General features: G+C 41.5%; 4 protein-coding genes across 10 annotated transcripts; 2 read left to right on the top strand and 2 right to left on the bottom strand.

The window, feature by feature from the left end:
* Positions 1-130: 130 nt before the first annotated feature.
* YIPF1 (Yip1 domain family member 1) lies at positions 131-5,584 on the bottom strand. Of its 2 annotated transcripts, none has more exons than XM_062580844.1 (9): positions 5,474-5,584; positions 5,096-5,259; positions 4,424-4,504; positions 4,219-4,306; positions 3,981-4,097; positions 3,301-3,467; positions 2,479-2,661; positions 1,422-1,516; positions 131-389 (listed from the first exon to the last, which is right to left on the bottom strand). In XM_062580844.1, exons 1-8 carry the CDS (start codon positions 5,502-5,504, stop codon positions 1,427-1,429), a joined length of 921 nt encoding a protein of 306 aa, XP_062436828.1. In that variant the 5' UTR covers positions 5,505-5,584; the 3' UTR covers positions 131-389; positions 1,422-1,426. The 2 variants fall into 2 exon arrangements, with proteins under 2 accessions (XP_062436828.1, XP_062436829.1); XM_062580845.1 differs by lacking the exon at positions 131-389 and adding an exon at positions 397-909.
* A 470-nt stretch (positions 5,585-6,054) lies between these two features.
* Positions 6,055-10,910, top strand: DIO1 (iodothyronine deiodinase 1). 3 transcript variants are annotated; one of them, XM_062580847.1, is made up of 5 exons: positions 6,055-6,094; positions 6,564-6,794; positions 8,534-8,677; positions 9,942-10,141; positions 10,588-10,910. In XM_062580847.1, exons 2-5 carry the CDS (start codon positions 6,566-6,568, stop codon positions 10,651-10,653), a joined length of 639 nt encoding a protein of 212 aa, XP_062436831.1. In that variant the 5' UTR covers positions 6,055-6,094; positions 6,564-6,565; the 3' UTR covers positions 10,654-10,910. The 3 variants fall into 3 exon arrangements, with proteins under 3 accessions (XP_062436831.1, XP_062436832.1, XP_062436830.1); XM_062580848.1 differs by lacking the exon at positions 6,055-6,094 and adding an exon at positions 6,408-6,478; XM_062580846.1 differs by lacking the exon at positions 6,055-6,094 and having other exon boundaries at positions 6,408-6,794.
* On the bottom strand, positions 7,130-14,666 carry IFT25 (intraflagellar transport 25). Of its 3 annotated transcripts, none has more exons than XM_062580850.1 (6): positions 14,406-14,660; positions 14,109-14,215; positions 13,358-13,426; positions 12,040-12,083; positions 11,458-11,571; positions 7,130-10,134 (listed from the first exon to the last, which is right to left on the bottom strand). In XM_062580850.1, the coding sequence occupies exons 1-5, from the start codon at positions 14,501-14,503 to the stop codon at positions 11,464-11,466; spliced, it is 426 nt and encodes a 141-aa protein (XP_062436834.1). In that variant the 5' UTR covers positions 14,504-14,660; the 3' UTR covers positions 7,130-10,134; positions 11,458-11,463. The 3 variants fall into 3 exon arrangements, with proteins under 3 accessions (XP_062436834.1, XP_062436833.1, XP_062436835.1); XM_062580849.1 differs by lacking the exon at positions 7,130-10,134 and adding an exon at positions 10,169-10,635 and having other exon boundaries at positions 14,406-14,657; XM_062580851.1 differs by lacking the exons at positions 7,130-10,134; positions 11,458-11,571 and adding an exon at positions 11,612-11,803 and having other exon boundaries at positions 14,406-14,666.
* Positions 14,667-14,860: 194 nt separating this feature from the next.
* LRRC42 (leucine rich repeat containing 42) lies at positions 14,861-22,058 on the top strand. 2 transcript variants are annotated; one of them, XM_062581440.1, is made up of 8 exons: positions 14,861-14,937; positions 15,997-16,484; positions 18,373-18,504; positions 19,554-19,672; positions 20,640-20,728; positions 20,818-20,931; positions 21,083-21,167; positions 21,579-22,058. In XM_062581440.1, the coding sequence occupies exons 2-8, from the start codon at positions 16,012-16,014 to the stop codon at positions 21,833-21,835; spliced, it is 1,269 nt and encodes a 422-aa protein (XP_062437424.1). In that variant the 5' UTR covers positions 14,861-14,937; positions 15,997-16,011; the 3' UTR covers positions 21,836-22,058. The 2 variants fall into 2 exon arrangements, with proteins under 2 accessions (XP_062437424.1, XP_062437425.1); XM_062581441.1 differs by lacking the exon at positions 18,373-18,504.
* Positions 22,059-23,411: the final 1,353 nt, after the last annotated feature.

Here is a 23,411-nt window from a genome sequence, read left to right as displayed (position 1 = left end):
GCAAAGGTGTATTTCTGCCCCCCTTTCACGTGTCTCACCGGAACAGCTCTCCATCTCTGCAGCGTGAGCAGGGCTGCATTAGTGCTGTAGGGAAACACGTATGTGTTCCATGTAGGGAATAATTTCAAAGCACTTTTAGAACACTTTATTCAGAGACAAAGTCACAGTGAGTGCAGACAAACAATTACTGAAAAAAATGAAGCTGTACAGAATTCAGATAAACAGTTCAAAACATGCTGCTTGTGTAACTGGTTAGTCTCCAGTGAGTACACAGATGTCACTGTCCCTTCTTGTACAAAAAATGCCCCTGTTCTTCAATTTCCAAGTCCTCCAGTGAAAAATTATCTAAAATAACATTACTGTACAGATGGAGAATCAGGCATTGTAATCTGAAAGGGACAGATAGCTCCTATGAATATTACAGCTCCTCACAGGAGCCACAGAACACGATAAAGTGCACATTTATATCTAAAAGTTATCACTATCATTTTGAATCCTAATAGCCATCTGGGATGAGAAGCTGATTTTGCAAGAGGAAAGGCTCTTAAAGGTATTGTGTCACAGCTGGTAAATTTTTGTGACCATTTGTGCTAGGCACATTTGGCTATATTTTCTTTTTAAAAACCAATATAGCTTCTAGTTAGTAAATATTCTGAGACCATCACTCTAATTTTCATATATATGCTTGTGGTTGATATGCTTGCAGTGGCCTGGCCTTTTCTTGGACCTGCTCCACGTGTCGTATCTTCAACGGAATTCGAATGTCATCTGCCTCTGGCAGCACTCCCAGCTACCAGGAAGCAAAACCTCAAACCATCCCACACAGGGAATGCAGCCCGTATGGATGGCTCAGATACTGAGTCAACCATAATCAGCAAGTACACGGATTCCCCTGTACACGGAGAGCTGCTGCTTTGAAATATATTGTCACAAACATCAAGGAGAAAAAAAAAATCCAATTTACTTTTAGCATTAAAAACAAAAGAAGAGTATACTTGATTATTGCTTTAAGTGTGATTTGTGCAGTATATATTCTAATAAAACTTTGAGACTTTTCTAATATATTTTCCCTAAATTCCTTCAAGTGATCTATAGGACAAAGCAAATTATTTAAATGTATGGTATTTGAATAATGCTTTGCTAAGAGTAGACCTCAAGAGAAGGGGGGAAAAAAGAAAAAAAGAAAGAAAAACTGATGTGTCTTTGTTCCCGAAAGTCTTTTAGCATCTTATTTAAAACTTACAACTGGAAGAGAATTTAATAAATGTTGTATATCCTTAGTGCCCCACTTGGCAAAATTGTTCTATTAAATCCTTTTCTACTCTACTATAGTAACATATTCAAGAGGAAAGTTTCAAGATATCTGTCTAACACCTACACTTTCTTCTGCAATCATGTTAAAGTTTAGATTTGATTCTTACCTTATTTACTGAATCTTTGTTATTACTGTTGTTCCATTGTGAGCAGGGATATTAGGTGCAGGAAAATCCAGTTCAGGGGCATCAAAAAAGTATGCCTAAGTCATTACAAAAAAGAAAAAGATGTTTTAAAAAGAAACAAACAGTTCTACCTCATCAGCCCCCAGCTCTTCCTTTCCACACCCACTGTTCATGGGGGTAAAAATGCATTTTTTTTAAGCATTTTTAGCAGATTAGAAATTATCAATTAAAATGGTGCTTTAAGCTGGTTTTTTTTAATGACAATTATCAGCTACGACCTTTGAAAAGACCTGTTCTGAAAGGAGTAAATTGCAGAGATCTATGTGATTGCTTGCTGTTTAACCACTGAAGTTCCAGGCGGTCTACAGTAACAGCAGCCACATTGAAGTCAGCTACAAGTCTCCAGCTGACACTAGTTTTGTTCTGCCTTTGCCTCCCTGCATGCTGAGCTGCAGGGAACCCAAATTATCTGCTGTGGAAGCTGGAAGGGGTCAGAACTGAAGCCTGGATGGTATCATTCTATTCAGTGCAAAGATGACAACACCACATTCTCATCATTATGTGTTTCAGAAGCATTAAGGTTTTCTGGTTTTACAATGCTATTTTACTAAGCTTTAGCAAGTTTATGTTTTCATACGTAACACTGATAAGCACACACTAGATATAGTGAAATTTAATCATTTCAAAGGACTAACTAAGCATAGTACTTATTGGAACGAATTGTTACTGCATACAATAAAATTAATGCTTTGCTGCTACTACCATAAATTCCAGACAAATTTAAGACTGTTCTGCAAGTAACCCTATGCTAGATGCATTTGTTATTAAATTTTTAATTGGTACCATCAAAATCAGATCAGCAACATTTTTTTCTATATTTGAAACTATCAGAGGTTTTACTTTGGAGATTTGTCAGAAGTACTGTCTTTTTGTTACTTTTTAAAAAAGATTTTCCAACAAGCAGCCAGTCCCTCCTTCCCCAGATTGTAGCATGTCCCATGTAATGATGCATTAAAGAAAAGGAAAGGCAGTGTCATACCAAACAGCCAACAGCCAGCAGGGCATGAAGCAGAACGATGGTCCCAACAGTTGCCAGTGCAATCCTTCGGTTATCATCTCTGACGGCGGGCCAAAATGTCATCACCAGAACAGACCCCGAAAGGCACAGAGAGAATATCACCAGGACCCAGCGCACCACTTTTTGTGGAATAATCCATAAAATCTATTAAAAGAGAAGAAAATTCTTGTTAAATAGACTCTTGTGAAACAGGTATTTCCTTATTTAATGCATTGTTCTGTGACATTTCATCACTTCCAGCCAACCGGCAAGCAAATTAACTCATGCCTTATCTGGTACGTATCTATTATTTGAGATAGAGCAACTTCTGTAAGAGTAACAGCTCTAGCAGGCATGACCTCCACTGCTGGGCATGAGGAGAGCGCACCTCCCGAGTTATGGGCACTCCCTCCCTCCACGGCCTGCCCCTTGCCAGAGTGTCCCAGGTGGTCTCTGCCTGGGCATCATTTCGCGCACCAACGTCCGCAGCCCGGGCGATGCATATCCCCATTCCCAAAGCTGCCTTGGGCTGCCCACAAGGCTCGCCAGGAGCACCCCTGTTTGGATTTGCTGCTTCTGCTGCAGAAATGACTTGCCCTGGGCTTTTCCAGGGCCCACAAGACCTTTCTACGCTAGACAAGCTTGAATAACAACCTTTATTCTAGCCAAGCAAAAGGAGCAAAAGGTTTGTCCAGTCCCCAAGATTTTGGCTAGTATGAGCAATCCTATAAGAAACAGCGTATCTTTTAATCCATGACCTTTTCGCAGGGCATGCAATACAGACACTCTTCAGGTCATACATACCGCTGTGGGAATATAAACGAAGAGGGAGTAGCCATAAACACATACTATCTCCAGGAATGAGTAGGAGACAATGTTCATAACTTTACTGTTCCTCCACATCAGGAATCCCCAGAGAGCAAGGGGAACAAGCCAAGCATAAGCATAAATCGTTGTCGCTGCTATGGACACTGGAAATATGAAAGAAGTTTACCATTCAACTTAGAATACCAGCCAGAATCAGATGTGCTGAAGCAGTTAGTCTAAAACTAGAAAGCTATCTTTGTAAATATTTTCAAATATGAAGTATGAATTATTAATAAATTGAGAATTCTGCACATACATCCAATTTACACCCACTATTTTATCAGCACTTCAAGTTGATTTAAAAGAGTCCAGAAAGTATTCTCTTGCTATTTTCAACTTTTTTTACAACTATTATACAAAATGCTATCAGTTTCTGTGCGTTATTCTCATAATTACTTTCTGCTCTGCTAGAACTCTATTTCATAAATTCTTCATGTTCCTGAGGATTAGGGCTCTGTCAGTTAGATCCTCCTTCAAGGAATCGTTTTGTATCTCTACAAATAATTTATTAAAGAAAGCAATCCAAAGACTCTGCTAGATCAAAGCTATGACCTGTTTTTATATTATCTTCATTAGCGCACTAAAAACCCTCAGAACTGTACCAGGTACTTACAAACCTTTTCTGAACTCGGGCACATAGTGGTATGTTGGCTTGCCCAGATGAATGAAGAAATTTGAAAGATTGCCACTAACAACAATGGCAAAGACCAGAGTGGCACATATCCAAAAGGGACCTTAAAAAGGAAAACAAAACAAAACAAACTCAGCACCTTCCTGTTTCTTAAAGTCAGCAAGAGACTACAAACTCAAAACGTTTAGCACAGATGAACAGAGAATCTCACAGCTCGTACCCACCATAAAGGTCGGGATTGCTGCGGATATATAGCCTTACAAAGTTCTTCCCTGGCACTGGGAAAACCGAACCTTTGATTCTGTCCAGGACCTACGAAAACATACAGATTTGTCTGACTGACCATGCAAAAAGACAACAACAAAACTGTCAATATCTGTAAGGCATAGTTCAGACAACAGTTCTCTTCTATTAGAGCAAATTATTAACCTGATAGGTGTCCACATCGAAGAACGTTTGGTAGTACTCAAATGTCCAAAAAGGGGCACTTTTCTTCTGTCCAGCAAGCAGCTATGTGGTGGGAAAAGAAAAATATCACAAGCATGCAATTTTTGTACTTACAGAGAAAACAGACTTTCCTTAACAGGAAAATACCAGTTTGTGCTTATTAAGAACATTTAATAGTTTCCCCTTCTCCCTCCAGTATTTGTTAGCAAAAGCTAGCTTCTCTGCCCTGCAGGTAGAATACTGGCCTGGTGTTGTAAGGAGCACCCGGGATAGCCTGCCACTTTCTACCACCCTGTTTGTAAGGCATGCCTTCGTCAGGATCGGAAGTTCTCTTTCCATCACCAATTGGCTGCATTAGCTGAGCCCTTCAACAAACCCCGGCCATTTCAAAGTTTCCTGCTCTGCTGTCAGTCACCAACCCCACGACACAACTGACACAAATACACGCTAGATTTTCAGGCGTTCATATCTTGGCATATTTGCTTAACTTAAATCACCACCGATTTCAGTGTAGTTTACTAGACTGCAAACTACAGCAGCTGATGGGCCAGTGCACATTGTTCACTCTCCCTCTACTATTGAGAAAATAGCCTAAGACAGAGACAAATTAGAGTTTAAACCGCTCAGTGTGAATTCCTGGTGTAAGTACATTACCTCTGTTTTATCAGAGTCATCGGTCCCCAATAACTCATCATCCTCCTCCCTCCCTGACTGTTGCAGACGACCGTGCTTGTTCTTAGGGATTTCGGATGGCTCATCGATGCTTATTGTGGTAGCATCGGGATTTGCTGCAAGCAAATTAGCTGCGTCGTCAAATTCTGCAAATAAGCAAGTCGCAAAAAAGGTGATGATGAAGCCGTCAGAAATCAAAATTTAGGAGGTGACACCTCCTCCTCCCCGACGGCGCGTTCCGCTGCCAGAGCGGCGGGGCCGCGGCCGCTCCCGGGGCCGCCTGCGAGACCTGAGGGCGCCCCGAGCGCGGGGGCTGCGGCCGCCGGGCCCCACGCGCGCGGCCCGGCTGGCGGCGCTCACCCTGGAACTGGAGCTCGTCCGCGGCCGCCATCCACGCGCTTGGCTCCGCAGCGGCCGCCGCGCGCCTGGGAAACGGGCCCGCGCGTCGGGGCGACAGGCCGCGGGGGGGGCGAGAGGCCGCGGGGGGGCGGGGCCGCTCCCGGCAGCCCCGCCCCGCGCCCTTAAAGGGGCAGCGGGGCCCCGCGCGGCGCCAGCCAATCAGGAGCTGCGCTGCTCGCGCTTCCTACCCTCCTCCTCCTCCCCCTCCCCCCCTCCGGCTGCGAAGAAACCTATCAGCAACGTGTGTGGCGCCGGCCAATCAGCGCTCCCCCCTCCGCCTCCGCCCGCCCCCTTAAAGAGCCCGCTAAGCCATCCCCTTAAAGGGCCAGCTCAAGGTCTGCAGAGCGGCTCAGGGGACTTGGGGGGCGGGGGTGTCCTTCCACCCCCTTCCTCCAGCATGTTTCGGCGGGGAATGGGGAGAGATGGAGCTTTGTTAACTGGATGCCGTTTGCACAGTGTTAGCAAAATACTGCCACCCCAATCGTGAAAACGGCTGGCCGTGTACTTAAACGTGGTTTCTGAGACGGGAACACATAAAGCTTGAACACAAAACTTCTCACGGGATCAAATCCACACCTACTGGTAATATAACCTTTATAGTTAATCTGTGGTTCCAGAAAATCCTCATAATTCAACTTCTCTCAGTAGTAACATACACAACACATTTGCAAATAAGACTTAAATTGTGCAGTTAAGATCACAAAGATATCCTTTACTGTATTTACTGCCCCTGGTGTACACCATGATACTCACTGCAGCTCAATACCCCCTGCACAGTGACTCTGGACACTGAGGCCCCTGGAGAGGAGGAGTCTCAGGGCACAAATTTGGTCAAACACGTGAACAGGGTCCTCCTCCCTCCCCGTCCTGTAACCTCATTCCCCTTGCCCTTTACCTTCGCCCAAGCTGTCTTGCTGCATTCTCTTTCAAAGCAGTCAGATCTCCCCTGCAATGTTCAGTATCAGGGTATTTCTACATAAAATCTTGATTCTTTTGCATGTTACTTTATGTGTAGCTGTTGGTAAAACGCTGCTTATATTGTTCCCAAAAGCTATGAAGAGATACATCCTAAAACAGGGCGAAAAAAGTAGGATGAATGAGAATCCAAAGTTCAGCTATGAAAACTGGGGTCCAACTTTTTTCAGCTTCAATTATTTACTCTTTGTACTGAAAGTGAAATGGAAAAGGCTGGAGGATGAAGCATATGAGGGGCATCCTGCTCCGAACACACCGGTGGTGACAGTCAACGGGGAAGTTCGTCACCTCTTCAATTTCATGCAAGGTCAGTAAATCTGCCATGTAGATGGGTCTGGTTTGCTAAAATGGCAAATGAGGACAACACACTGCTAAGGGAACAGGGACAAGTGCCTGGCATAAAGATTCAGGACTGGAGACTGCCTGTCCGACCAGATTAACAGCATTCATTTGATGGACAAGATAAAGCACGTTTGTGTCTGTGTCTTGGTTTTCCAAAATAACCCGTGTTTATCTTCCTGGCTACAATGTGACTAAAAACCAGTAAGCTTATCAATCTCCTGTAAAAATTGGCTCTGCCAGGAAATACCTCTTTCCTGAAAGCCAAAATAATAATCTCTTATGGGGAAAGAAGACACATAGAATCAGACCCACCCACAGTGTTTCACGAACACTGGCTATCATTCTGTGTACATATAGTAAGTCCCCACACTGCCTCCTTACGCTAAACTAGAAACACCCAATGCCCAGAAAACACCCAATGTATTTACAGATTAAATGTAGAATAAGAAACAGAGCAGAAGCTGCACTGCACTTTGCCCATTCTCCCCACTGAGATCTCTGTAGAATGCAGAATTAATCATTAAACGACAGTCTCTCATCCCCATGCGAGTGATTAAAGCCTTCTCTAGCTCTACTCTTCCAATTTAAAATACTTTATTTAAAATATATTTATGCATATATATCTATTTATATCTATAAAATCAAGTTGCATATTTGGAAAAAAATATTTCACAAGAAGGTACTACCTGTATTAGATTCTAACGATGTGGAACTGTAGCACTGGTTTTTGAAGCTAAGCCCAGACAGAAGGAAGATCTTGAATAAACTTCAGGTAATTTTACATGATCGTAGACTAAAAGAGGTGCTTAGAAATTCTCTTAAGAATTTCTTAAGAGAACTTCTTCAGAATCACTTAAGAAGGCCTTGCAATACTTCAAACAGAAGCTTGTAGCTAACACATGTGGGCATTTGTTGTGTTAATCTGTAAGCAAATGCATAAATATTTTTGTCAGTGGCTTGTGAAACATTAGCTTAATAAATATTTAACAGAAGTTCTGTTTGGGAAGGAAATTGCAAAGATACATCGAAAATGTGGAAGCCTGTGACGCATGACTGAAAGGTTTGCAGCTTCCACTCAATACAGCTAGAACATCAGCTAAACCTGACACTTCTGAAAATCAAGATACATCCAATAGATTAAGCGGAATTGAGAACCTGTGCTTAGATGCCCAGCTCTTCCAAACACTACCCTTAAAAAAAATCATTTTTAAAGCTCCTTTGTCTTAAGGATCTCAGGGAGGAGGAAGGTTGTGATGTGCTACATGCTGTATATCTAATGTGTATATCCACATTAGAACAGTTTCCTATCCCTAAATTTTGCTAACTTCAGAATTGAATCTTGCAATAAGGAATTGAGAAGTTGTATGCCTGTATGGAGCCTTCTGCCTTTAATTCTCTTTACACAGGAAAGAGTTCTCCTTTGTTAAACTCGCTACAGGACTGGATCCTGAACAGGTCAGAACCAAACTAGGGAAAAGAAAGCATCTTTACACTTCTTTTGCATAGAAATGTGGTGATACACCTGTTTTGCTATCTTGAGAATTAGAATATCCCTAACTTTCTTCCTAGAAAGTTGAGATAAGTGATTTACCCATTCTCCCCTAAGAAATCTGTGGCAGAGGCTCAGTTCTGTGTTTTAATGCAGTCCTTCCTACCACCACAGATTTAACTATACATTCAGTATCCCTTTTTTTTTTCCTCCAGATAATCGACCACTAATCTTGAATTTTGGAAGCTGCACTTGACCTTCATTTATGTTAAAATTTGATGAGTTCAACAACCTCATCAAAGATTTCAGCTCTATAGCAGATTTCCTTATCATCTACATTGAAGAAGCTCATGCAGTAGGTACAGTATAAATATCAATTTTAATGCCTATCAGTTTTATATGTACATCATTCCCTTCAATAATAATAATAATAATAATAATAATAAAAGAATCAGCGAGGGAAGGAACTGCAGACAAAAGGAGTCTTGCCAAAATCAAAAGTGGCAATGACAAATTTAGGAAACAATGCAAGTCCCTCATTCTGCAAAGATTTTTTACTTACACATCCGATTTTACAATAAGGGACTCCTGCTGAAGACACTCATCTGTGTGAAGTAAAGCAACGCACATAGTTAAATCTTTACAAAATTGCCTCCCAGTCTTAGCAACTGCTGTTGGGGGAAAAAAATAAAGCGTAAATATTTCATAGAACTTAAGTTTATGATAACAGCATATATTAAGTGTTCAAAAAACTGTATAATTAGTAAAAATAATTTTAGTATGGCTCAAGGACAGATGCAGACTTGAGTTTGAAAGATTCGGTGCAACAAACTGTATACAGTCTTTTAACTATATTGGATTTTAGAAAATGCATTGGCACATATTTTTATCTGAAAATTAAGGCACTTTTGTAAAATGTGCCATTTACAGTTTTCAAGTACTCTTACAATTAGGGCTGCTTTGGTAGTTCAGCAATAGCTAGAAACTAAGTCATTTATCAAAAACTTCCACTAGTTTCTCTTTTATTAGGAATAGTTGTATGCAAACACGTACTTCTAGATTTTTGAAAACCGGAGATGGACCATTTCCCAAATGTTTTGGTTCTCACAGATCTGAGATTTGTTTTTATAGGCTTAAGGAGTAGAATCAAGCAGAACAAACAGTTCTATTGTTGAAACTGTGCTAACTGAATGGGTATCAGCTAATAGTACTACTTAGCATTTTAAAATCCACTTCTCTATGCCAATAATTTTGATAAACTTCATCCAGATGTGGTGCATTTCCCACATCTGGTATCTCTTTAAGCTCGATTTATGTGGGGAAACACCAGCTAAAACATATCATCTATTTCTCAATTCAGGACAAGTGGGAAAATACAGTTTGCCCAAATTAGGAAAAAAATGAAATCTTTTCTTTGAAAAGCTGTTTTGCTCTCATACTCTGAGGGAGAACTTTGATTTCATGGCAAGTTTTGGTGATAGGAATACACTCTAGTATTCTTTAAACACTATTTTCGGATGTGATATATATATATATATATATATATATATATATAAACACCTACTCAAAAATGGAGTTTAAGAATGGAAATATTCCTTGCTAAATCCTTTTCATTTGTTTTAGATGGATGGGCTTTTAAAAACAATGTTGTTATTAAAAATCACAGAAGCCTTGAAGATCGAAGAACTGCTGCTCAATTTCTTCAGGAAAAGAATCCTTTATGTCCAGTGGTTTTAGACACAATGGAAAATCTGAGCAGTTCAAAATACGCTGCATTACCAGAAAGATTATATCTACTTCAAGGAGGGAAGGTCATCTATAAGGTAAAAGATAATAACAAGCACAATATATTCAGATTTTTGAATTTTAAAATAAGTACAGAGTGTCTTACATTTTATTTAACAGTCAGTATTTCATTCTGTTTCATGGCTAATAATTTCACAATTCACTAACTTTGCAGAGAAAAGCATTAGCAACCAAACCAGCCTGGGCCTTTTTAATGTACATATTTGATGTACGCCTCAGTCCTGCTCAAATATTTGTTCTCCGGCACTTTAGAAAAAAATAGGTTTGTCTAAATTGCGAGATCCAGAAACACATCTCAGCTCCAGGATCATGACATTGGCCCAGTCCCAGTTACAGCAGGGTGTGACCTGTGCATACACCATCTCTCACGCAATAGCTGCCGTGCAAAGGAAGCCCAAGCACACCTGCTCTAAATGACTTCTGTGCATTTTAACATTACTGTGTAACTTTATTCCCTTTGCAGGGAGGAGTAGGGCCTTGGAATTATCACCCCCAGGAAATACGTGCCATCCTGGAAAAAATGAAGTAAAAGAAGAAAATAAGAGGACTTCAGAGTAAAGGCTGTCTGGATGAAGAAACTCAATGAATAACTTTTTTTTCCACACTAACTAATTTTGTATACACACAATTTTCCTAAATGTTTGCTTTTATGGACTTCAGAAGGCTTCTGAATAGGACTATTTCTGTTAAAGTTTGTTTCTATTAATATTTGTTATGACAGTCATAGCATAAAGTATAGACGGCTGTGACCTGATTTTAGAAAATATTTATAGAAACAAGTCATTAATCTGCAATTATTAAAAACTATTAAAAATTTTCATATGGTTTCAGTTTTTCTCCCCTTGTTATTTATAAGCATTAACAAAAGTATATATCGATCCTATTAATTTCTAACAGTTGATTTTTAACTGATCAGAAAAATTACCAATTAAAGAATTTCTGAAGGACTTGTTTTACAATAGGAAATAATACCTCACCTTTATGTACTAGGCACTCTGTTTCACTCAGAGTGCAAGGGAAACACTTTACAGAAAATCAAGTTTTAATTCATGTATTAAGAAAGCCTGACCTAAATACAATAATTTAAATGGACTCAGTTATGCTCAAGTGTTATGAGGTAAGCAAAAAGTAGTGTTTACACTCTAAATTGTAAAACTGGACAGCGGGCACTACAATTAACAAGAGTACTGCATTACATATATTAAAGCAGTGGGGAACACATACTCTATCTTCCAAAAACACCGTAATACAAGATTTTAATAATAAATATTTTCTGTGCTACAGATATCAAAATATAAATTCATTACAAAATATTTTAAAGTACAAATTTAACCTGGACTTAAATGTTCTCTGCTGTGCCCTCTGCCATCACCCTGTGCACTGATACAAAATGATCAAAAGCAGATTTGATGATGAAACGCAAGTAAGTGGCTTGGAAATCAGGAAACTGTAAAACAGAAAGAAAATAGTTTTATTGCATTCTTTTTACTGCACTGTAATACCATAGCTACCAAGCACTTTTTGCAGAAATTTGTTAGGTAGCATGATCTAAATATTTCTGTGTCCATTTCCAAATTACACATAACAAATCAAACTCTAAATACATTGACCCAAATTCTTCTTTAGATTCAAAATGGCTTTCCCTCTCCACCAAAATGATGCAGCCTTGAGGACAACAACTGAGGAAGGAAAGACTGTCACACCTCTAGAAAGAGCTACAACCTAGTTAGAAGCAATAGGCATATGCAAACTCATATGATGATCTACAGATTCCTATGTCTAACATCAATCTAGCAATAATAATAAAAAACATTTCTTTGTTTTTTGTTTTTTTTTTCCTCTTCATACTTTCTCCCCAGTTAGACTAGACATCCCATTCCATGAAACACTATTACTGTATACTGGAAATACTCACTAGAAATTCTTCTGTTTGAAGCTCTCCTTCTGTGTATTGCAAATCTAGAAAATACATTTTTCAACAAATAATGAGCACTGCTGTAAAATATTTTTATTGGACTTCAGCGTTCATGAGAGTTTAAGGGCCATGAACTTACACTACATACAGAAAATTTCCTTTACAAGGTAATTAAAGAGGACAAATACTTTTTACAATATTCCAATGTAAAAATATAACTCAGTATTCTACTTCATAAAATGTCACCCAAGGGACATTTAAAAAAAGGCAGGAAATGGCATTGTGCTATATCATATAAGTCTGCTTTTAATTTTTGGAACATAAAAGCAAGTGTGTAAGTAATACTCTTAGCCCTAATACAACATTTTACAGCTCCAAAGAAATACCAGATGATGAGTCCTCATAAACTTAATTTAAAAGTGACTGTTCAATTAATATCTAATAAAATAATCATCAAGCCCCACTTGGTAACAGAGCAAACAGACTGGAGTAAAAATGACTGACCTAAAAATCACGGAGTATACCAATAACAAATAAAAAGCTAGTTTTATTTGTATAGCTCAGTGGAACCTAACTAAAATCCAAACTCAATTTTCTACGCGTGATTTTTTTTTCCACACAGTATGTATATTTAGTCAAAGACTAAAACATTAAAAGAAAGTGTATTGTTCCTCAGTTTATCATTTGCCATCTAAGTCAGGAAAATGGTACTGTATAGCATCAAGTAAATAACAGGAAATACAGCTTTTTTTTTCCAGTATGTTAGTATTTTCACTTGATGTTCAAAGGAACCAACATCAGTTATGCAAAAAATGGTGGTTTCTCCCTCAGAGAGCACACCACTGAAATTATTCAGGCAACTCAAGCAAAAAGGTAAATAAGTTACTGTAAAAACTACTTCATGGCATAACACCATAAGCAATTTCTGCAGGCAAACGGGGATTCCCATTAAACACAGAATCAAAACACTAACTAATACTACCTAAACTTATCAAGAGAAGTCTAGGTCATGAGGTGACCATGTCATCAGAGGGTGACAATTTGACTGATCTTGTTCTCAGATACCTGCTGGTGTATACACTCCTGTCTTATCTTCGCTTGTTTTTCTATAAACTAAAATTTCAGGCTTAATTAGGAAGTTTTATTTTTGATGAATTATCTTACTCTTAATAATGAGAACAGTCAACTGGAATCCTTTCTCGTTTACCTAACACTAGCTTTATTATTCTAAAAATCTAGAAATAATAAGCAAATAAGCAAATATAGAGATCAACAAAATTCCCACAAAATCACAGCTGCTTCAGATTCAGAATCTTACCTTTTTCAATACACTGTTCAAAATCTACTGGCTCTTTAGATACACTTCTTTCAATCCTTAAAGTCCGCACTAAAACATACATACATTTCAAGTATCAGTATGGATTAGGATTTTTCTTGACAGTGATCTTTATCACATCAATTTTCATCTTCAAAGCATTTTATCAACATTAACTAATTCATTCTCTTGCTTATGTAGGGGTTTAAGACTAACATAACCATCATCTGCATTTTCCAGGTTGGGCAAACAATGAGAAGTTTTAGTTTCTTTCGCTTAGCATCTACTAACAATCAAACTCCTGACTCCTTGCTCTGATCTCACAATACTCTTTTCTGTCTTGCAGCTTACGTTTTTCCTATTTAAAAATCTAAAATTAACAGAGTTCTGTTCTGCAGCATTATAAAATCAAAACATTCAAAAAAACAAATAAACAGTAAGTATTGTAGTACCGTTCATTACATTAGCTTAACCACCACTTTGTGACAGAACGTTCAGTGATAAACTCAAGAGAGAAGTATTGTAATAACACAATAAACAAGCATGGGCAGGGGAATTTGCCATCTTTTTCCTAAAATATTTATGAAGAACTTGGCACTTGAGGAGTCTACTGTTTTGTTAAGCTGGATCTTTATAAGTTTGTTCAAAATGATTACTTATGGAACGTGATGCAACTGTGAAAATCAAATATATGGAGACACACACACATGTGCACAGGCTTTAGCGTTATACACTGCAGCACGTGAATTCTTACCTAAATAACACTGAATCGCGACTTTGCTGATTTTTACACGTGTAGGAAAACCAATAATGAATTCTTGGGGGAACATTCCTGTCGTTGTCCAAAAGGTTTCTGACCTCCTGCGGGGGAGACAAAAGCACAACCTGCCGTCTTTCCTTCGTAACTTCCTTGACAGATACATTAAAAGATTTAAAAAACCCAAATCTATTGAGGATATTTTAAACAATTTCCCTCCCCCCCCCCCCCCCGCCCCCGGCCTGGCTCAGCCGCCCCCGCCCCGCCGGCGGCGCCCCCGCGGCCCGCGCTCACCCGTCCGCCATGTTCTCGGCGGGGTACTGCTCGTCGCTGGAGGTGGCCAGCACGACGGCAGCCCCGGCGGAGCTCAGACACCAGTCGGCGGCCTTCATCGCTGCGGCGAGGAGGAGGAGGAGGAGGCGGCGGCGGCGGCGTTGCCTAGCAACCGCGCCGCCGGAGCAACCCGCGCACGGGTCCCCCCGCGCCGCGCGCCCGCGCGCCCCGTTCCGCCGCGCGCCGACCGTCGTTCCGGCGGGGCGCGAAGGGCTCCGCGGCGCTCGCCGGGCGGATGTCCGCGCCCGCGCGGCAGCCCGCGGCGCGCCGCAGCGGCGGCCAAGCGCGGGGCCGCCCCGCTCCCCTCCCCGCCCCGGGATCCCCCCCCCCCCTCTGCTCCCCCCCCCCCGCCCGCGCCCCGCCCGCCGCTCCCGGCAGCCCCCGCTCGGCCCCGCCCCGCGCCCGGCGCTGCGGGCAGGCGGCGGCGCCCGGCAGCGGCTGAGCGGAGCGGCGCGTGGAGCGGGGCGCGGTGCGGCGGCCCCTCCCGGGGCAGGTAGGTGCCGGCGGCCGAGCGGGGCCGAGCGGGGCCGGGCCGGGCCGGGCCGGGCCGATGCCCTGGCGCCCCTCGGGCGGCACCGCGGCCCTCCGCGCACGGCGGGCAGGGCCCGAGTCGCCCCCCGACACGAGACGGTGCCCCCGAGCCCCGGGCCGGGCCCGATCCCCTCTGCCCCCCCCCCCACACACACACCCCCCGGGCCGGGCCCGATCCCCTCTGCCCCCCCCCCCCCACACACACCCCGGGCCGGGCCCGATCCCCTCTGCCCCCCCACCCCGGGGAAGGGCCCGATCTCTTCTGTCCCCACCCTGGGCAGCACCTCATCCCTTCTACCCCTGCCCTGGGCAGGGCCAGATCCCTTCTGCCCTCCCGGCAGGACCTGATTTCTTCAGGTCCCCCCTGTCCCCCAGGCAGGGCCCGATCCCCCCTCCCCGGCAGGACTCTATCCCTTCTGCCCCCTACATGCGGGATCTGAGCCTCCCCCCACCCCAGACAAGTCCCCATCGCTGCCCCCAGGCCAGGGCTGCAGGTGGGGGGCAGGAGGCCCAGCCCCACCTGGGCTAGGTGGGGAAGGGGCATCAGGAGCCTGCCCACCTGCAGCCCCCCAGGAGCCAGGCCTGGGAGGGAACCCCCCAGCAGGCCCCATTGCCTGCTGCAGCCGCCATTAGCCCTCCTCCTCTTCCTCCTCCTCGCAGCAGGCGGCATAGCCAGGGCCACACTCTGGGGCCCACTTCCCCCACAGCCCCCAGGTCGCCTTGCAGCCTGGGCAGCAGGGTGCCCAGCACAGAGCGGTGGGGCCCTGCCAGTGCCAAGGCCCTTCCTGTCCCTGCCAGCCTGCGCTCCCGCTCGCCAGGCACTGCATGGCTGGTGGATGGCTGTGGCACCCGCTGCTGCCACCCGCAGCCTGCCCTCCCCGCCACACACACCCTTGCCCTGCAGGGTTGCACGACTGCGTGTGCGCAGTGCGTTGAGGAGGACTGCCAGGGTCTGGGGCTTTCCCAAGGAGCGTTTTCCTTTGGGGCTATTCTTTACCTGTCTCCCGGTTTGTTTTTGCAGACCTGGACGAGGGGAATGTCTTACTGCCTCCACTCAGAACGCCACTTGGATACTGGGCCAATATATGTGCGTGAAAATGGGAAGCTGCACATGGTAAATCAGGGTACAGGCAACACACAGAATGTCTCCCCCAAACCAACATCTTTTAGACTGTTTTCCAGAGGATTCTCTGTGGAACTTTGTATGAACAGGGAGGATGATAGGGCAAGGAGGCAGAGGACTGATCACTTCATCTTCACGTACACTAAGGAGGGGAACCTCCGATACTCTGCCAAGTCTCTCTTCAGCCTGGTGCTGGGTTATATTTCTGACAACGTTGATCACATTGACTCATTGATTGGTTTCCCAGAGCAGATTGCTGAAAAACTATTTTCAGCTGCAGAAGCAAGACAAAAGTTCACAGAACCAGTTACAGGACTGAGAGCGCTACAAAAGTTTACGGAAGCATATGGCAGTTTGGTGCTATGCTCATTGTGTTTGCGGAATAGGTAAGTGCATCCAGTAACGAACACCAACATCCGCTAGTGCTTTTTGCAGACATGTTTAAGGTTTCCATTAAATGGTTTTCTCTCAAAAATAATTTAAAAAATCATGTGCTGTATGACCCTGCCTAATTTTAATTGTGTCCTGAGCCTTGACTCATTCATACTTCATGGGATGTTTTTGTAATTGCTGTTTACAAGCATTTCAGTGTATTTAGCTGACCATACATTTAAAATACACCTTGACAAACAGTCCAGGTTTGTTTACTCTGAGCTTACTGTCCCATTTCATTTTTTTTGGAGGGGGGGAGCTCAGCAGAAATAGTCTTATTATAGGCTTTGAAAACAGATATGTTTTAGTTTAGTTTATTTTGATATCTGTCCCCATATTTAACACTCTTTAATGGGATTGTTCCGATTAGAATCCAGCACCAGTTTTTCTGTCTTATCCTTGTCTATGTTTTCTCTCAGTATGAGAGAGACTTGCCAAATTTAAAAATGTTTTTAAAGTCTTGCTCCTACTGAAGTCTTTCTCAGTAATATAAGCAGGCTGTCTTCCGTCTGTACACTTTAAAAAAGGGACGGTTTATCCTGTTTAAAATCAAAGCACAGACATATTCATCTGAATTGCCAGAGGTGTTTTGAGCAGAGTAGAAATGTTTGATCAAAGGTCAGTTATCCTTTGTTTTATCCTTTATACCTACTCCCCTTAAACCTAGTCCCTTTTTCTCTAGTACAAATACTTTTTATGGGCCTAATTCAGGAATGAAGTTACCTCTGGCTTCTTGTGCCATTACAGGAAGCTGTGTTAAGTATAAAATCTTTGAAACCCAGGAAAAGAGATATTAAGGCATTTTCTGATTAATCTTAAGTCTAGAACAGTCTGATCTTCTCTTCACACACCTTCTGATTTAGTATTATCCATAAGGAACTATGTTCTTGCACTCCAGCTGTACATACTGCCTTCCACATAACTGAATTACATGACGAAGGGATGTGGTGAGTAGTTTGATATGCTATACTTGCAATAAGAGGATAGTCAGGTCTCCTCACTGGATGGGCAGAGGTGCTGCTTTGGGGGGGCGCGAGTCTGTGAGCATCTCATTTCAGCACTGAAGCTGTTGTCCTCAGGGACTACCTTGCCATGAGGCCTATAGGATGTAAATACAGGAGATCAGTAAGTTAGTGATTAATAAGTGCAAGCAGTGTTAGTGCATATTTATGCATGCCATTCTTCAATAGTCTGTTCCCATCTCTGAACCACCTACTGAATAGTTCCAGCACAGATGTGGCTGCAGAGTGAATCAGACCAGGGAACCAAACCAGCGAAAAAAATAATCTGCTGAGTAACTGTTACCAGCAGTGTAGTCACAGCTCTAGTTAGAGTCCTGCAGGTGTTCTGTAAGATACTTGTCTCTAGTGAAGTATTTTACTTGCCGGTGTAAAAAATAAATTTTATCCTTTGGCAAGGAATGCTGCTGCATTTGGAGTAGATTCTAACACTGGATAAATGTAGTCTTGTTCACACACTGAGATACTGAAGAACAACAGTTTGAGAAGTTGTTTTAAGATAAACTAGAATGTACAGCCTACTTTATTTTGAAATAATCTGTAAAGAAATCCTGAACAGCAGTGTTTGCAAGTTGATATATTATTCTTAGTCCAGTAGTTTGAGTCAAAGCAGAACCACGGTGCTGATTCAAGTAGAAGGCTGGGTACTCAGATGTGTTGTGTGCAGCCTGCAGCATGGAAATGCAGTTAGGACAGCTAGCTAATTTCTGGCAATTTTCGCATATGTATTAATGTGAAATGACTACATTATACTAGTGACAGTTGAGGATCTAGGACCCTTCGTACACGTGTCTGAACGTGAATGGCTTTTTGCACTTCACAGATACCTGGTTATCTCTGAAAAGCTAGAAGAAATTAAGTCTTTCCGGGAGCTGACTTGTTTGGATCTTTCCTGTTGTAAACTTGGAGATGAGCATGAACTGCTAGAACATCTCACTAAAGAAGCTCTGTCTAGGTACTGATATAATTGATAATGATATTTTCTTTCCCCATCACTAAGCAATTCAAAGAAGCAGGCTGCAATTCTAGAGGAAAGTTTCACAGGCAACAACATACAAGTTTGAATATTTTGGTTCTTTCATAAAATCTGTTCTTGAGTAAAGAATTTACTGTACACAAACAACAAAATCTAAATCTCAAAAGATCCTACAGATATGCAAATACAGAAATACAAATGTACCGTCTCATGCTTTTGAATCAGATTTTTATAATTTCCATTGTCTGTGTTAAAAAATGCATCTTAAGCATTTCTAACAGCTTTAGACTTTTATTTACTGTTTTTGGTGAAGTTTATCAGCCAGATTTTTAACCAAACCAACATGCCACATGATGATTGCTGCAGGCACTCAGTTAAATGTTGTGTTAAATGACATTTATAAAATAATTATGTAATTTGGACTGATATTAAAGATTGACAGGTAGAAAACTGTGGAAATCAATAGGCAGGATAATTGCTTGCTAATTAACAGATACTATGTTACCATAAGACTTTGCTGCATTATGAGTCAACATTTTGTCTTGGAAGTGCTCTGAAAAAATGTTTTAATCGTATTTTTTTGTGAGATTGTTCATCTGTTTCAAAATAACAGCTCACTGCATGCTTAAATATCATTGCCATAACTCTTACCAAATATGTCCTATCTCATTTTGCCAAGTATTTTTCTCTTTTTAGTTTGAGTCACGCTGAGATTGGCAATGTTGAGTTAATAGCTTCATTTATTAAAAAAAGTCTGTTAGCTACTGCTTGTGCTCTAAGATTGGTTTGTCATTGAAGCTCTGGGAATAGCTAGTTGAGTAACTGCCTCTGTTGAGCTAGCAAAGGGAATATAAAAATGTTGGCCCTACCCAAACAGGCTTCTTGTTTGATATTTTTTATTAATACTAACTACCAGACTGAAGGTTTGGCACAGGAAGAGCCCAGGCTTTCGACACAGAATTAAGACATTCTACAAAACTGTCTTAAAAAATTGACTATTAACTATGGATTTGTATTTCTCTTCTCAGTGTAAAAAGGCTTCTCCTGAAAGACAACTGTTTATCAGATGCAGGCCTTCGCAGAATGACAGCCCCAGTACGAGTATTGAAAAAGGGACTTGAGAATCTTTCGATATTAGATTTGTCTTGTAAGTGCATCGTAGTTTAATATTAGAAGCAAGCTGTGTCCTTTTAAATGACTAACTCCTTAGTAGTGAAGGAACACGATCAATTTAGCAGTTCCCATGAGCTAAATAACCAACCCCAGGACCCAGTCTTCCAGAAGCCACAGGTTGTACCTGTAGTCTCAGCCACTTGCCATTGAAATGTCTCTTACCAGTGAAGCAGGGGAGACAGAGCCAAGCTCCTAGCTGGCATAAATAAAATGCTTAAAGGATTATCTGTGCAATCCAAAACAGAGGTTAAATTAGCCATTTCTGTTTCAATTAAGCGACTAAACACTGAATTTTTAGTGTTTGACAACTGTCACTTTTAATGCATGGAGATACCATCTTCTGTGATAGTTAATCTTTTGTTTGACTGTTAGACATATAAACTTTTATTACATTTTCTACTATACCATTCATTCTTTTCCTGGAAAGCAACAGGATATTTTGGGGGCAGAAAAATTAGTATATAACTAGCAACTGTACTGTGATAACTGCACAAAGGCATCCCAGTTAAAGTTATTTAAGTAACCTTCATTAGGTGCTTGAATTTGCAACCCCTGCAGTTTCTTGAAAAGTAACTTTTTCTAGAGTGCTTTTGGAAACTCTGCTTATGTGTCTGTTTATGTATTGGTCAAAATGATTTTAAAAGTCATGCCTCAAAACTGATACATCCTTTTCATTCTGGAAAGTTTACCATAGCATGCATTCAACAAATGTCTACTACTACTTATATAAATATTTGGAATATATATATTTTATAACAGCAGAGCTGTTATAAAACTCGTATTGTGATAGAGGGAAAAAATTTGATTCACCTTCAAAACATGAAGCATATTACAGAATGGCCCCCAAAAAACCCTTGTTTAAACATTAGCTTTCGAAAGAAATAGTTTCGACCATCTTTCTCCATATCCTGCAACTTAGCTAACTTTACTTGATTTTATAGGTAACCCTAAAATTACAGATGTGGGAATTGGATACCTCCTTTCTTTCAAGAAGTTGAATTGTTTGGATATTTCTGGAACAGGTCTCAAGGTAAAGTGCAGCTTCTGTGCAAGTTTATTGGACAAGCAAATGTCCAGATGTCCTTCCCCACTTACTGCTTTGTTTTCTCTTTTCACTAGGATGTTAATGCAGTCATTAAGCGGATCCAGACACAGATAGGTCTTGTTCATTCAAAAGTGCCTCTGAAAGAATTTGATCATAGTAACTGCAAAACAGAGGGATGGGCAGAGCAGGTACGTGATTTTTACATCTATTTTATTCTCTAGAAATTGTTCTTGTGTAGTATGAAGTCACTGAAGAGTAAGGAATAAGGGATAGGGTTGTTTCCAAAGGTATTGCTACAAGCTTTTTAAAGCCTTTTTAACTCTTTCAATTTCATTTCAGACAGTTCTGCAGTGGGAGCAAGCAGTTATGGAGTCCATCAAGCCGCAGGAAAATCTGCAATCCAGAACAGCAGCTTTGCGCTTCTGTACGTACTGCATAGGGACCAAGTAGCTTACTCATTTTCTACAGGAAATCTTTTCATGCATTTTTTTAGCATAAATAGCATCTCAGATGTGCAACTTAAGACATCTGTGGAGATTTATTACAATGTGTTGGGTTTTCTTCATTTGTTAGATATGTGGATAACCCTTAGACAACATGAGAAGAGTCCTAAGGCCACATTTAGTAACAGAATTTTGTTATTTAAGCAATAAAAAAAATCTCCTTAAATTTCTGAGTACAAAGTAGAAATGTTCTTTTCCCTATTTATAGTTCAGCAAAAGAGTTTGCATTCCAGGCTGGCATGGTCAAAGCAATTTGCAACACAAATATGCATTTTTCAGGACAATTTTGTTTTGTCCAAATCTAAACTTGATCTTTTTTTTTTCTCCTGTAGATGGCAAAACACACAGAATAGAGGAAGTGGTCAAATGCAAGTTGGTGGAGGCAGAAACAAAAACTTCTGTAAACTTGCAGTTTTATAAGGAACAAAATCAAAATTGCTATTTACCTTTGAAAAGGGAGGTTGCAGGCAGCCATGAATTGAAGAACAGTAAAAAAAGAGCTTTGGTAGAACAAGAGAGAGAAAGGACTTCCAAACAGAAGCATCTGTGCCTCACTGTGGAAGACTGGGATTTGTTAAATACCTACTGACTCAGAAAGAAGTGAGTCTTTGTTTGTTTTCTTGCTGATGACAGAATTTAAACATATCGAGAGGGAGTGACATAAAGGAGACCAGCATTGTTAAGTCTCTTTGCTGTGTATACTAGTGAGTTGCTTATGCTTGGGGGGAGGGGGGGTAAAGTCAAGAAGGATAATGATACTACTGTATATTTTGAATACATAATGATTTTTAAAATAAAGTTTTTTGTTGTCATCCTTAAGTAATTCTTCTGACAAAGATATAGTTCAGAAAAATAGTTGGTCTTATCACTCCTTCTCTGGAGATACTCAAAACCTGCCTGGACGTGATCCTGTCCAGTGTGCTCAAGGTGACCCTGCTTGAGGTGGGAAATTGGACTATATGATCTCCAGAGGTCCCTTCCGACCTCAACCATTCTGTGATTCCATGCGATTCTCTTGCTTCCTCAAGGAGGGGAGACTAATCATTTTAAGTCAGAGAAGCAGGGCAGAGGGGTTTGTTTTTGTTGATGATGAAAAGGTTCTAGGTGCCATGGTACTCAGCCTAAAGCTGTCATTGGGACAGCAAGCACAGCTACGCTGTGTTTGTGAAGTGCAGCAGGACTGTAATAGCCCTGGGAGTATATAAACCTCGCCCTGGAAGAGCAGGGCTGGGCTCTCAGAGGAAGGCAGCAAACAGGAAAAGCACAGGCCCCGGTGAGAGGGAGGCAGAGCGACAATAACCCCTAGGTAACGTAGTTATTGCAGAAGTACAAAGTAGAACAAAAGCCCCTTATCACCTTCCTTTTAACCTGGGAAATGAGAGCTGAAACTGGGTTACTGTAGAGATTAAAGCATGCAGTGGTAATATACTCTCACTTAAAAGCAAGTTCACCTGATTTTAGAGTCTTCTGTGGTTTACAACCGGTTTTCAGTGCCCATGCATGTCTGCAGTATCCTAACTATATTTCACCATCTAAAAGCATTCAGATGAATGTTCACTGATACATATATACCCCTACAACAGACCTAGGTACTCAGCATCATTCTGTGTCAGTCTATCTAAAGCCAAGAATACAGCTGTAACACTAGATTTATTTGCCCTTGAAAACATGCAGGGCAATAATTAATTCAAAACTGAGGTACATTGTACCCACAAGCACTGGGAAGAACCACTCATTTCACTGTGCCTGTTAAGGCACAAGAGTTTACCCTCTAGATAAGCACTGGTACAAGAAACCTGTGGTATCTTCCTTTTACACAGTTGTTTGTCATACTTAAGCAGCAAGAAAAGCAGCACATCCTTGGAATTCATACAGATGCCAAGCAAAGGAGCTTCACCTTGAAAGGTCTCTCTTATTTTTTTTTATTGCTGAAGTTTCCTCAGAAGGACTACAAAACAGGCACACTCTCTTCAAGCCCTATTTTTCCTCCCAGAAACTCAGGCAATTAATACCTTCCACTGAAGACTGCATCAGCCCTGTTCCAAGAAAACAACTGGGCTTAGCAAAGCAGCTTCTCAACAGGGAAGACATCCACCATGACATTCAAGTATAACCCTCTCCCTAGAACTGACTTTTGGCTCAGCAGCCACCGTGGATTTCTTTTT

The sequence above is a fragment of the Rhea pennata genome, chromosome 8 (genome assembly GCF_028389875.1).
Source record: "Rhea pennata isolate bPtePen1 chromosome 8, bPtePen1.pri, whole genome shotgun sequence".
NCBI classification, from domain to species: Eukaryota; Metazoa; Chordata; class Aves; order Rheiformes; family Rheidae; genus Rhea; species Rhea pennata.
This window is presented reverse-complemented; position numbering and strand designations above follow the sequence as displayed.